General features: G+C 39.3%; 2 protein-coding genes and 1 long non-coding RNA gene across 9 annotated transcripts in view; 1 reads left to right on the forward strand and 2 right to left on the reverse strand.

Annotated features, from left to right (window-relative positions):
• The window catches only part of LOC110948956 (uncharacterized), a 92,235-nt gene extending 91,787 nt beyond the window's left edge, over positions 1-448 (reverse strand). For all 4 annotated transcript variants that reach the window (XR_007943874.1, XR_007943872.1, XR_007943873.1 and 1 more), the window contains exon 1: positions 326-448. This is a non-coding gene — a long non-coding RNA (uncharacterized LOC110948956). The remainder of the gene's footprint in view (positions 1-325) is intronic.
• Positions 12-11,300, forward strand: bnip2 (BCL2 interacting protein 2). Of its 4 annotated transcripts, none has more exons than XM_022190705.2 (11): positions 18-1,150; positions 3,935-4,030; positions 4,142-4,209; positions 5,771-5,947; positions 7,488-7,670; positions 7,835-7,937; positions 8,017-8,148; positions 8,270-8,356; positions 8,449-8,547; positions 9,062-9,097; positions 10,567-11,300. In XM_022190705.2, the coding sequence occupies exons 1-11, from the start codon at positions 783-785 to the stop codon at positions 10,622-10,624; spliced, it is 1,407 nt and encodes a 468-aa protein (XP_022046397.1). In that variant the 5' UTR covers positions 18-782; the 3' UTR covers positions 10,625-11,300. The 4 variants fall into 4 exon arrangements, with proteins under 4 accessions (XP_051808376.1, XP_022046397.1, XP_051808377.1 ...); XM_051952417.1 differs by having other exon boundaries at positions 75-1,150; positions 9,062-9,118; XM_051952416.1 differs by having other exon boundaries at positions 12-1,150; positions 9,062-11,300.
• A 317-nt stretch (positions 11,301-11,617) lies between these two features.
• On the reverse strand, positions 11,618-13,814 carry gcnt3 (glucosaminyl (N-acetyl) transferase 3, mucin type). The gene has a single exon (XM_022189573.2). It carries the CDS (start codon positions 13,441-13,443, stop codon positions 12,055-12,057), a length of 1,389 nt encoding a protein of 462 aa, XP_022045265.2. The 5' UTR covers positions 13,444-13,814; the 3' UTR covers positions 11,618-12,054.
• Positions 13,815-14,308: the final 494 nt, after the last annotated feature.

Here is a 14,308-nt window from a genome sequence, read left to right on the forward strand (position 1 = left end):
GCCAATGTGTGGAGATTTTATCAACCTCTCTAGCTTGACATATATGTGGAAAGATTAGATACAAACCTGCAGGAAACACGACTGGCGACTCCACAGAACTCTGTGTACCGCTAGGTGGCCGAGTAACAACATAATGTTCGCTGGCGCTGTTAGCAAACAGCTAATTCTGCTGTTGCTGAGATTGATACCGGAAAACTTGGCATTTTAAACAAGTTGAGGGTGGGTCTGTACTTAGCATGGACCCACGGAATGACATTGCTTCTTAGTTGACAGCTGAGTTTATTTAATGGACAACAATAGGCGTTAGGTGGACAATATAGCTTACCTTGCGCTGTGGCTGCTGGCTACAGTAGCTAACTGTAGCCCCGAAGCTAGCGTGACTAACGTCTGTTACGTCCGCAGGACAGCATTCTGACTTGGAGGAAGGAAGGAAGCTGATAAGTACGACCGCTGCTCATGCAAAGCTAGCACACTTTCGGACTCCTGGGTTCATACTGTGACGCATTTAGAAAAGGTGACTATCTGGGCACACCGTGTGATATTTGACACTATTTGGTTAATAAGATATGCTGTTAGTTGCCGTAGCTAGCTGTTAGCAACACGTCTCCTGTCTAGCTGCACAGTGGACGTCAGCTAGCCAAAAAACTTCTGAAGAAGTTGTGCAAGTCAGACTTAGTAGATTGATTGATTCGGGAAACTAGCTGGGCTGTGTTTAATCATTTTTTTTCCGTCAGACTCTTTAACTCTGACCCGCTCCAGCAGCAGGGCGAACGGAGAAACTCATGGCATCGGATGTGACTGAGAGTGAAGCGGTGCTGAAGGGTGTTAGTGATACGAGTTTGAACAATAGCAGCCAAGAGATTGTCACACCCAGGAGGACTCGTGAGGATTTGGCCAACAAACAGACTTCCAGTCCCTCATCTTCCGGAGTGTCGGGAGAAGGTGATGACGAGGAGTTAAACGAATTGCAAAACAGCACAACATCTACAGTTGAAACGGGAGAAGAGGCATATCAAGACAGTTTAACCAAATCAAGAGGTACGCCACAGGAAAGGACAACTCCAGACAATGTGCAGACACAGTCGGGGGAGAGAGTCTCCACTCCTGTCGGCCTTCCTCAGCCACGGTCACCATCTGGACTCGTTGGAAGGTCTGTATTTATACATTTTGGTGTTTGCCCGGCCCTAAAAACATTAGCAAGGTTCAGGTTTCATCGCTCCAAGGCAAGAATGCTGTTCTCCCAGCATGCTGTTCACCTAAGACAGATGACAGTCTATGTTCAGGAGTCTAATGTTTTTCAGAGCACTGGGTTTGAAAGTTGTTTGACAGACCAGCGATTCTCTGCTATTTTATTCTATTTATGTGTTCAGCTTCTCAAGTGAAGACCTTCTCTTACAGGCAAAACCTAACCGCTGGACACAGATCCCAGAAAGAAACATAATTACAGGATCCTGTGTTTCCTTTTAAACATATGACCTGTTTTCAGCAAGCTGAATTAGTGCTTAACCTGCAAAAAGGCATTAATAAAAGATGGGGGCTTATCCTTTCCAAACTTTTTGGCATTTTGCTGTTTACAGCCTGGCCAGGAAAGTAAGTAAAATTGCATGATAGACCAAGGCTGGTATGCTACATTATAATGCAATCCAGTACAACAGCATTATAGAAACTTACCATATTGTTAAATGAACACTTACTTCTCTTACACAGTCTAAACAAAAGCAACAACAGCGAAGCGACCTCATGTACACAGCATCAGTCAGATTTGCCTTTCATTACGAGTTTATGGGCATCATTATAGTTGCAAAGCTGTTACACATCTGTATTTGAATTACTTGTAAAAATGCCTAATATTTTTGTGTTAAAGGTTAAGGGGGTATGAATTGTGCTCCTGCACTTTTAATCTTCATGTAGAATAGCTTTTACTGACAGAAGGGTTATCAGTTTAAAATTGAAGAGAACTTCACAGAAGCCTAAATAAGCCACTCGCTATCCAACATAAACTGATTTATGTATCATACAATGTCATAAATGGGACCAAGCTTGGGGAACTCCAACTGTTGCAACATATAAAACCGGACTGCAACGTACTCCTGTAAAGGGAACTACATTGAGATAAACCACAATAATCAATCCTAACACCTTTCATAATAAAACTGGAAGACAGCAAAGAAAATGTGCAGACGAAGAAGAGAATCATATTACAGAATAGTAGTGCCTTCAGTGTTGATACAATCATGATGAAGAAACCTGAATTCTTTTTTGAAAATTTTAGTCAACTCTGACAGACAACATTTTGTAACAGATTTAATTTGATCTTGACATTTCTTTAAATTGGTGTAGAATGTATACTGTATATGTGAAGTGTCTTGAGGGAAGCCTTGGCCAAGAGGTGTCATCATTGTCAAACTATCCACCATCAATCTGCATCTTAATTTAGCTCTTCATTATTGCTGTAATTGTTTAAACTGTCATTTATCACTTGACTTCCTAATTTAGGTGATTCTATTTATATGCAGCCAGTGCACTTTTATTTGCAAAGGTGCCTCTTCAGGAAACCACATTCCTGTAGTCGTTGGATTTCACATGTAATGTGGGGATTAGAACTATGTATAAGCAGACAGCTACACTGATACCTTATGATATGCTGAGCACTAAATGCCCAGCGTGTTTTTCTGTCTGGAGCACAAATACAGTCGTGTACACGATTAGTGCATCAAAGCCAGCTCTGTACAGCACAGATACTGATACCATGGTCAGCATTAGCTAGTAGTCTTACGGTTTACAAACTAAGCTTGTAAGCTTTTCAAGAAGCCAGTGATCTGATTATATGGCCAGTTGTGAGCTGAAAATCTTGAGGAGATTCTCGAACATGGGACTAACAGTGCAATGCACAGCATCTGCCCAGTCGCTGCCTGGTAATAACAAAGGCATCATGGTTGTTTTCTTCTCATATCAACATTAAGTTTGGTTCGTTGGAGAAAGGAAAAACAATGAGGACATGTTAGCTTTGAGGATTGCTGTGATGATTAAGAGTGAAATACTGCCCTGCCTCCAAACGTGAACAGAACTTTCGCTGAGTTGATGCAGCACTTTGGTGACATTGGCTCCAGTACATGAAAACTTGTTTCGGCTTTTTATTATACAGTAAAAAGTAGAGGTTGAAGGTTATCCACAAAGCCAGGAGAACACAGGAAATGCTGCTTTGGTTTTGTAAAAAGTGCTTGAATGCAAAAGTGACATGAAAAGTCAGTTAGTTCTAAAGATCTTCCTGTATTAATATTAAAAACCAACATAACCATACAGTATTTGCATCAGATTTCAGATGTTGATCTACTAGAGTGAATGTGAAGTATCATGTAAAGCGCTTTGGGTACCTTGCAGGTATAGTAAAGCGCTATATAAATACAGACCATTTACTAGCTCATCGGTTCATTGAGACTGAAAGTAGAAGAAAGGAATATATATATATATATAGTTTACATATCAGTATAGCATATATAAATGATTTATTGAGAAGGTTAAAAATGGAAATTTTATCATTTGATTCACCATTTGAAATAAAATCAGCTTTTTCATGATGAAATTTAGTGTATTTTACAATGTACACAATTCCTTGCAGAGTGTATGGTTGTGTGCTTTAGTGTACTTGTTGTCCACTAACTTTGTGAAGCTTTTATTTGCTTGAGGTATTAACCCGAGAACAAAAATTGCCTTTGACTCTTGACAAGTCAGTAGAACTTAAACATTTTCCCCCATAATCCCCTGAGGATTGTACAAGTCACAACTGAAAGATGACCAATTATTTCTTTGGATTTCACACATAATCTTTGCTTGCCCTCCTTTTGATGCTAATGGATCTGGAGCTCAAGAGAACCTTTTAGCAATTTGAGACCATAAAGATTAAAATATTGCCCTGTTTTGTTTTCTTTCTCAGCTTCGAGCGTCAAGAGTCAGTCGCCACAACTGAAGCACGCTTACGAATGGAAGGAGTTGAACTTAAGGAAGAGTGGCAGGATGAGGATTTTCCAAGGTATTGTCTCAGTCACACATGGATCATACTTCATAGCTTTGTCATATGTTCTGAAAGTTACATGCAGCGTAGACATACTGAAGACAAGATTACCTTCTGCTTGAATATTAGGCCCCTCCCAGAAGAAGAGGAGCTTGAAGATGACCTTTTCGCAGGAACCTCCGAGGAAGGAGACCCAGGTATTGACAACACACTACTACACTATACACTGCTGCAGGAGAATATTAAGGAACATGTTCACATTTTTTAGTTAATTCTTAAATGTCACACGTGTCAGATATGTATGTTAAGAGAATTACTGGTTGCTGAAATCATTACTGTTCATTCTTGTTGGTGCATTGCAAAGTTCATCTAAAAGTAGTACATTGCAACAGCAGCCGGAGGCCTCATATTTAAACACCCATGGAAAATGGTATTTTATGAGGTGGTTTTTTTGTGTGTAAAATCCTCTCAGGCAGTGTTGTCTTTGCAGAGCTGCAATGGACTGATATTAAAGGAAGCAGGGTAAAGTTGAATCTTGTCATACTGAAAGATTAACATTAAAAGTCCCACTTGATTTGTGTAACTCAGACTTTTAAAGTTTCATATTAAATGTGGCTGAACTTCAGAATATACAGAAAGTCATTTAAATATAAGGCTGGGTCTCAAAACACTGGCATGGAGCATGTCCTGGGGCTAAATGACCAGAGATCAATAAGCTCCAACATTATAATTACCTATATATCATTGCTACATAAATGTTCTGTTGCATGTTTTATCTCACCAAGTGTATTTCACATTCATCCATGATGCATCAGAGCTTGTGTGCAACGGGCGAGGCCAGCTTTTTATCTTTGACACGCAAACACACACACACACACACACACACACACACACACACACACACACACACACACACACACACACACACACACACACACACACACACCCATACCCATCCTGCTCTCAGTGACACTGTCAGGGAGAAGTTAACATTCAGAAGTGTGGTTAAACTTCACTGTAGTTGATGCTTGCCATACTTATTGCCACAAATGCAACAAGTATTTTCTATTTAAGTGTAGTGACTCGATCATTCCATTAAAACACTGAGTGAGATTTAGTCTCATAAAGGCGCTAAAATGCATTTTTTCACTGATTAGCTAGTAGTTCATCTCTTATGTTGTGTATGCCAGCAGCTAGAGCCTTCAGTCAGTTATATGAACACGAGTTAGTGATGAAATGTCGCCATTAGCTAGCTGCTTGTTTACCGATGGGTGCATTTATAAATTCAATCTGAAATGGTCAAAGTGTCATCTTAACTATCTTTCAGAAATTCACATTAAGCGTTCAGAGCAGAGGGATTTCGTGATTTGTGAGCTTTTGGTAAACTCTGTCTTGCTTTGTTTTTGCAGCCTTTCTCTTACTGAATATTGGCCTTAGCAGTAGTGGAAGAAGTACTCTTAACTGTTTTGTTATGTAAACTATTTATCTTGCAGAGTAAAAATACTGTTGAAGAAAATGTTTGGTCTAAAAAAGCAAAAAAAAAAAAAAGAACAAATAAGAGTACTGTAGTGAATTGAAAGAAGCAATACCACTTAGATCTTAATGGTACCCATCCCTGCTAAAATTGGAGTTGCTTTAAGAAAATATCTCTTCACTGAACATGATTATTATATTGTTACTGACTATAAAAAGTCTGAACCAATCCTTAAATTGTTCTCACAAACAGTATAACGACTAATGATTTGGTATCTACAATAGGCTATGCAATGACCCATGGCAAGAAGGCCAAGAAAAAGCTTGCAGCTCCAGACATCAGTCTTACACTGGACCACAGTGAAGGTTCGCTTCTCTCTGATGAGCTGGATGAAAGCACAGAGCTGGACCTGGACGACATAGACACTCCATCAGACAACAGTAATGAGTTTGAATGGGAAGGTAAGGGTTTTCTATTGTGAAGACAGCAATAAGACCTTAGCTTTAGTATATAAGAAGTATCTTTCAACCTTGTTTGTTCTAGTTTGCCCTATTAATACATAACACTTAACATGCACATTTAGATGATGAGATAGGAAGTGCAAAGAAAACTTTCCAAGTTCATATCCAAGGTAGATGTTTCTATAAAGCTGTGTCCTTGGGTTTAATGGCCGGCTTGTTGAACAGAAGCTTTTATTTCCTGGTTCTTAGTATCCGTTGGCATTTTCTTCCTTTCATTTTACAGGTTTGCTTCGGCAGCTGACTGCCTGCAGTGTAGTTAAAATATGCTTTGTTGTTTTTGTGTTTCCAACCTGCTGCCTTCCTCTTTTTCACTTGGAAGAATTGTTTCCATTCTCTGCCTGGAAACAGGCTGCAGACCAGCAACAGGTTTCTCTCTTCCTTGTGGTAAGGTCTCATGGACAGCCTTCATTTTCTTTACTGCAAACCATGAGTCAATCAACCCTCATTGTCCAAATCATGTTGTCAGTTCTTCAAACAAATCATGGGTTTTGTTTTTTTTTTCCGTGTTCCACACCCTTTCATTTTCACTACAAGTTTTTTCCTTGTGCCATTTTCCTTTCTGTAAAAATTCACTAAGTTGGAAGAAACAATAGCAGCTTGTCACTTGTGGTTTAGGTAGCAGTGGAATGCTGCAGTTGTCAGATATCAGCCATTTTAGCATTGCATTTGTGCTGATGATTATTAGTCATTTAGTGTGTTGCATATTACAGGAACCACAAGAAATTAAACAACAAATTAATACAGTTTTACATAATAAATTTGAACCTAATATATTTAGTATTCAATTGGAGGCATGTATATTTGGCATTGTGCTACCTGAATTTATTTTCAGCATAGCTCTATATATTTGGGTAAGGGTTAGTTTTGAAAAAGAAACGCATACTAGTATTATAAATTGGGTTTATTTTGGAAATATGCTGCTCACAGAAAAATCCTCATAACGATGTGTTGTTGTGATTTGGTTGCACTACTTAGTTATTTTTGATTCTGCTTGTTGCATGCTCAATAAATTTGATCATTTAAACACTTTAATGTCTGCATCATATGCTGGAAACATATTCTGCCTGTCATGCAGCTAATCATTGTGCAAAAGATGCACAGAAGTCCTCAGGTATTTTTCAGCCGTGGTGTATTGTGAGTGTTTCTTTGATACCTTTATGTCTGTTTATGATACTGTGGCATACCATGTTAATGGAGTACAGTACAATAGAAGAGGCTTTCATAGAAAATAGTGAAAAGGAGACATGGAATTGGAGATTTGATTGTTGGTGTTGATTTAGAGAAAAAAAGCATGCCATCAAGATTCAAAAGATTAAAGCGAAAAACAAAAAAAAAGCTCGATGCATGTGATTGAAAAGTTAAAATATGTTTAATTGACTGATCTGAAAATTTTATTACATATTTGATCAGAATGATCTGATTTCACATCCAAGGGTTGCAATGTTCAGTCTGTAGCTTTAAAGTGCCTCTTCTTCTTCAGATGATCTCCCTAAGCCGAAAACCACAGAGCTGCTGCAGAAAGGTGTGGAGTCGGTTCAGGAGTATTCAGCCTTGGAGGAGAGGGAGGAGGGTAGACGCTGGAGGGTGTTTCGTATCGGAGACCAGGAGCACAGAGTGGACATGAAGGCTATTGAACCTTACAAGAGGGTCATCAGTCATGGAGGTCAGTGGCACACATGTAATACAGATGCAGTGATTTTAAGTGCTTGACGTGAGTTGTATTTCCTCAAAAAGATCAAGTAAAAACAATCAAATTTAATTTTGACGAAGCATTTTAATGTTGCAACATTAATTTATGTTAATTGACATTTTAAATTTTCACTGCAGGCTACTATGGGGATGGTCTGAATGCCATAATTGTGTTCGCTGTGTGCTTTATGCCTGAGAGCAATCAACCAAATTACAGATACATCATGGACAATTTATTCAAGTGAGTGTTTATTTGAGTTTCATTAGGCCGTGGAGCGCGCAGTTTACAGCCGTCGCTAATGGGATCCTTTCTTTCGCAGGTATGTCATCGGCACACTGGAGCTTTTGGTCGCTGAGAACTATATGATTGTGTATTTAAACGGGGCGACATCTCGGAAAAAGATGCCAACTGTGGGCTGGCTCAGAAAATGTTATCAGCAGATCGATAGGAGGTAAATCTGAGTGGTCCAAACTTGCAAAACAAGCAGTTTTTACAACAAATAATGCAAAGGTTTGCATTATTATATAGATTATGTAATTAGTTGACACTTCGTCTCATTTTTTTTTATCCAGGTTACGGAAGAATTTGAAGTCCTTGATTATTGTACACCCCTCCTGGTTTATCCGCACCCTGCTGGCACTCACAAAACCTTTTATAAGGTAACTGTTATGTTTATGATCATTAAAACGATCAAGTGAAGATATTTCTGGGTGATCTTCAGATGTTGACATTTCCTGCTTCTTTTTCACAGCTCCAAATTTAGTCAGAAAATCAAGTACGTGTACAGCTTGACAGACCTTGCTGAACTTGTTCCAATGGAGTACGTGTCCATACCAGATTGTATCAAACAGTGAGTATTCCATCACATCAGCACAGTTCTCATATGGTGTCTACAAGTTAAAACAATAAATTCAAACAGAGTTATGGTTCAGGCCTTCTGATCAGGTTAAGTGATAAAAAGGTGGTGCTACTCTTTTCTAAGTAAGCATTCATGTATTAACAGTAGATGGTGCTGCAGCTCTGTGCTTTTCCTGCATGGCTAGTCTATACCACATGTAGGTTCTTTTGTCATATACAGGATCATAACTGCTAAAAAACATGTAATCTAAATGACTTTGTGTTCTAAACTCCTATTAAACAACATATTCTTCATTACTGTTGATCTCATACTGGGGAATTTCTCTTGCTGTGTTCTTCCTTGATGTGGCTCAGGGCTCAGCAGCCCTCGTCTTGTCAGGCCGTTTCAAAAGGCAGCGCAGATAATCATCGTGACTCCGTTAAATGTTTTGCTCTTTTGCATCTGTGGTTGCTGTTGGCTGTGTATTTTTCCTTTCTTTAACCCCATTTCCCTGCCCCTTCTTAAGGTTTGACGACGAAAAAAATAGGAAAAGCCACAAAAGGTATATGCACTTTCACTCAGGGTCAGTCTCCGCATCCTTTGCATTTCATTTAACTAACAATGAAATGATCAGTTGGCTTTTGGAAATGCACCAAGACACCTAATTCTCCTTCACGGTTTTGTAGTTGGATGATTTTCTGTTGCCTCCTGGCCAAAATCAACAATGTACCTCCAGAATTACCATATTTTCCTCTCAGATGATCAGCATTGCCGAGACGTTAACTGAGTAACTGTTTTTCAAAAATAGGTGCCTTGGCCTTGGTGATTGTTTTCCTTTCTGAGCCAAATAACTGAAGGTCATCACAAAGCCAGATCATGCTCAGTTTAATTATTATCTCAAAGTACTATATGGTTTAAATTACCATGTCCTTGTAACCCCCCCCCCCCAAACCTTTGTCCACTCTGATGCTAGTTGTAAATATGTCAAATCATGTCCAAAACCAGTCAGAATATTTTGGAGGAAACAAAATACGTTGATGCTTTTTGATGTGAAAGTTGGGGCCCCGAGTTGCATTTACATGCATGTATTTTGTATTAAGAAAAAAAGTTTAAAATTTGATCTGGTTGGTGTTTGGGACATTTGTTAATGTTTGTGCGACCGAATGGGGTGGAAATACGGGGAAGTAGTTTGACTTAGTCACTGTGGTGTGTGGTTGCACTTGAACCATGTCCTCACATGGTTCTCCTCAGTAACTGGCTCTCACTGAACACTGCTTGTTCACTCACACAGCTCTTTGCATGACTCACTGCATACCCACTCCCTGCTCATGTTTGGTAATTACTCCAGACTTTTGTCAGCCCGACTACTGCACACAGAAATAATCTGTTCATTTCTGATAAATACCGAGTGTACAGTTGCTAAATGACAAATTTGATAAGGAATGTCAGAATACTAGAAAAGAATAATGATTGTGCTGTTTTAGAGAACTCGCAGGGTCGTAGGAGAGATTCGGTTTTGTTTTTTACAGCATATAAACCTGTGCTACGATTAGTTGCACTTATGTGCATAAGTTTCTTGGATCATTGACTTATATTAAGACAAATGTACCAGAGCCCCACACATTACCATTGTTCCTGACAGTATTAACAAACTAAATGCATTTTAGGCAACAATGTTTTTTAATTCAATATATTATACTATTTCTATAACTCCAACAGCTCAAATTACTTCTAGTCTTTTGTGGACAATTAAAAAAAAATCTGCAGATAAGCAGGTTTTACTTTCTGCAGTACATATTTAAGCACATTTTTTTAATTTGATTTTTATATTTAAGGAACCTGAAGGAAAAAAAAAGTATGGATATTATTTTAGTATACTGTGTGTATATATTAGTATTATGAAAATGGGTCTGGTTAATGATGTTAAGGTATTGATCACATATCCGGATGTGATTCTACAAAAGTTGTTTGACCGTGTTAGATGACATCCCAGTCACACAGCCGTCTGATCACTGTCAACTCTGTCTGCAGAATCGACCGGGACATGCACGGCAAAGCGGAGGTCGCCACCGCTGCTGTTCCAGAGTGATCCTGCTCGCACTGCATGATGTGGAGGAGAACGATGAAGAATGTTTAGAACTGCAGCCACTCTTACATTTGTGTGACTGGAGACTTCTTTGTGTCAGGAAAAGTGCCTTTTGCGAAACAATGCTGCCTGTTACACCATGGAACTTTTTTTGTGTTTTTTTTTTTTTTTTTTTTTTTTCTGTATTTGTGTATCAAGCAGCTTGACCTTCAACTTGTGTCCACATGCTGTCTGAAATGGTTTTAATCCTTTTTATTTACTCTGGTATATCCTGTCAACTTTAGGTTATGGGTCTTCCCTAGTCCACTGTTGTATCTACACTTTATTTAAGGCACTCGGTTACAAGTGGTTGGTGCATGTTCTGCTTTATTACATTTAAATATATATTTATATTCAAAAGGTGTCAAAGGAGAGAAATTAATATATTTTTATGGTTGATCTGATTTTAAACTGCATTTTACATCCTTGACCCACCGAGTGGCATTTCACAGAGCGACTTTTGACGGCACTTTTTTCACCGTTCAATGCTGATATTCTGTTCAAGTCCTGCCTGGGGAAAATAAAGTTGTTTTTTTTGCCATTCACTCGAATGTAAACTCTGACTCTTGGAGGGTGAACATTTGTGAATCTCAAAGATGTAGGTCTTATTATTTTCTCCGAGTAAAGCCATAGATCCAGACCCCATTGCAGTGTATTTTTATTTATTTTATTTCATTTAGTTCCAGTTGTAATAAGATGGAGACAGTGATGAAACGCTAAGTATGTTTGACAAGAGTGCATTGAGATTTTTACAAAGTCATATAAAGTCACATATTTATTAGAAAAGCTTTACTGAAATGCAGCCTTATAGAACAATCCTGTAATAGTCATTTTTGTTGTACATTTTTAGAAGGTGTTTCAAGTGCAGGGTTAATTGAGACAAAATAATACAAAGCCCTCTGTGCAGCAACAAATCTTCCAAAACAATACCTTTAAATCAACAACTCTTGGGAACACTTTCAATCTTTGCAAATTTAACATTTATTGCAAGGCTGCTTAAGAGTGCATTTTTTTAAGCTTTTTATACATCTAGTGCCAATAGAGAATCTTTTTTTTCCTTTTTCAGAAGACCTGTTCCACTTTGACTCCACTAGATGGCACCACGAATACAGATTTCACTGAAATCATAAAAGTCTTGGAATAATTGTAATAAGTTAACACAATTGATATCAACATCTTGACAATATTAAAAAGCACAGCTCACTTAAGGTGTAAAACAATATCCTGACAACAACACCACCAACCACAGAATGTGGTTAGAATTACCCTTACAAGAAAGAATATTTCAAGAAATTTCAGTGGAAGATCATTCATATAATTCAAGCAATTGTGGTTTCCATAGAATTCACCCAAGTACTGACTGATAAATTACACTTTATAAATTACTCTAAGCTTCACAGGATGTTGGAATAACTCTCTTTTGACAGTGGATCCTGGCCTAAAGCTTTGGAACGCAGAAAGGACTCCACACACCTGATGGCAAGATCATCAACCTCAGGATCAAACTTATTTGCCAGAAGGTGATGTTGATTCAGGACCCACCGGAGGTCTCCAACTCCATAGACGCACACAGCTCTCCTGGAAACACCGTGACATGGGTAGTAGGGGGCTCCGTTTCTCACATCTCCTTCCAGGTAGCTCCACTTGACCACACGAGCGAAGGCATGCATGTCTGACGTATCATACTTGATGTTAGAGGGTACTGACCCAGGAACTGAAGGCATCCTCTGTAGAGTGGCCCACAGGTGCTCATCGGGGCTGTACGTGTCCTTCTCCCACTCCAGGAACTTCTGAATATCTCTGTCCTCTAACACATGCTTGACAAAGGCTCTTGTAACCACAAAGTAGGCATTTCCAGTGAACATGGGGCTGCTGATGGGCGGGGGGCTTTTCGCCACATATGTATTTATGACCGTGTCCGTGACGTTGTAGTGATACTGCCAGCGGGCTTTCTTGTAGTTGTTGGTCACCTCACTCTCCATGCTGTTCTTTCCATTGAGGGCCTTCAGTGTTTTCACCATCTCTCCATTTGTTTTGATGGGGAAGTCTGTCCCACAGGTGTTCAGCAGGTACCTCCAGTCTATTGGTGACTTCAGTAGATCCTTCATGCAGTTCAGATCAGCCTGCACTCTGGACCATGAAGCGTACACCACCCTTTCCAACTTACTGGCTACAAACACATTAGGAAAGCATGAAACAATGGCATCCACAGCTTTCTGAAAGTCTTCAGAGGATTTCCTGTCCACATGTACGCAGTAGATGTTCTGAGGAGCGTACACAGCTCGGAGAAGTCGTTCAAACATGTTAATCTTCTCATGGACCACCATTGAGTACGCAATGGGAAAGTTTTCCTCCTCTTCACTGAGAGTTTCTGTCATAAAACCTCTACTTTCAATGAAAGCAGAGCAGTCTTTTGTTGCATTCAGGTAGAAGCTCTCAGTGAAGATGTTTTGTGTCTTTCTTGATGCCAGAAGCTTTTCTAAGTCCTCTTTCCTGTCCCCCATGTCTCCACTGATGATAGCCATGCAGCCAGGCAGGTCACTGGAGAACTGCTGTGGTGTTTTGAGATCAGACGATGGCGGCCTGTCAGAGCCAGCTTCCCAAATGGCAAAAGTAAGGAAGGTCCCCAGTAAGACCAGACAGAGAGTCCTCAGGAACATGTGGCCCTTTGTGAACCTTGCAAAAGCCATTTCTTTCCCTGTAAGTGGCTCCAGCACAGAGGAAGGCTTGACTTCAGTGCAGGGTGCAGTTGAACCGAATGAGGAGAGGCTGGAGTGCTTCATCAATGAAGGAAAGCAGAATCAAGCCCTGATGAGGCGTGGCCAAGGAAGGTGTGGGAAAAGACGTCGGTTTTTTTTTGTTGTTGTTGTTTGTTTCCACATCCTGGAGGGCGTTTTAACATTCAGTGACGTTGTTTGCTCAGAAATCCAAAAAAAATTGCCCAGTCTGCTTCATCATCGATTATTTTAATCGATGAACATGCATCTTATTTTTTTGTGAACAGAAATGGCATTTACTCCTGTCCACGTGGTTCAATCGCCGCAAACATTCTGCATTTTACCTCCACCGCGAAACGCACCTAGCAACCTGTATCACACCCGAAGCTCATCTCATTTCACTCATCCTCCTTTCCTCTCCTCCTCCTCACCAGAGATCCGAGCGGAGGAGACTCAGAGGAAGGAGTCGAGGAAACACAACAAAATGAGGCATCCTCAGTTAAAGCGACGTCAGGTAAGTATGTGGCCCTGCAGTGTATCCTTGTTTTGTTTTATGATCTCTGTCAGATAAGCAAAACGGTGTTCATCACAGCTTATAGTACTATATGGGTCAATATATAATTGAGGGACCTTTGAAGTCCATGGGAAATATCTTGCATACATTTTTATTAAAAAAATTTAAAAAATAATGTTTTTTTATGTTCATTATGATCATGTCTTTACAAATTCCATCGTTATTTATTATGGAAACAATCACTTAATAATAAAAAACGACTGGATATCACTAAAATGTCAATTAAATAACCATCCTAATTTAAATGACCTTCTAATTATCTAAACAATAATAAAATGAGTTTATTAGAAAATTGTTATGATTATTTTCTTTTTAGTAAGCTGAGATAATCATGACAGAAATGTCTTTTTTGCCAGT

Source organism: Acanthochromis polyacanthus, chromosome 8 (assembly GCF_021347895.1).
Source record: "Acanthochromis polyacanthus isolate Apoly-LR-REF ecotype Palm Island chromosome 8, KAUST_Apoly_ChrSc, whole genome shotgun sequence".
Taxonomy (NCBI): domain Eukaryota; kingdom Metazoa; phylum Chordata; class Actinopteri; family Pomacentridae; genus Acanthochromis; species Acanthochromis polyacanthus.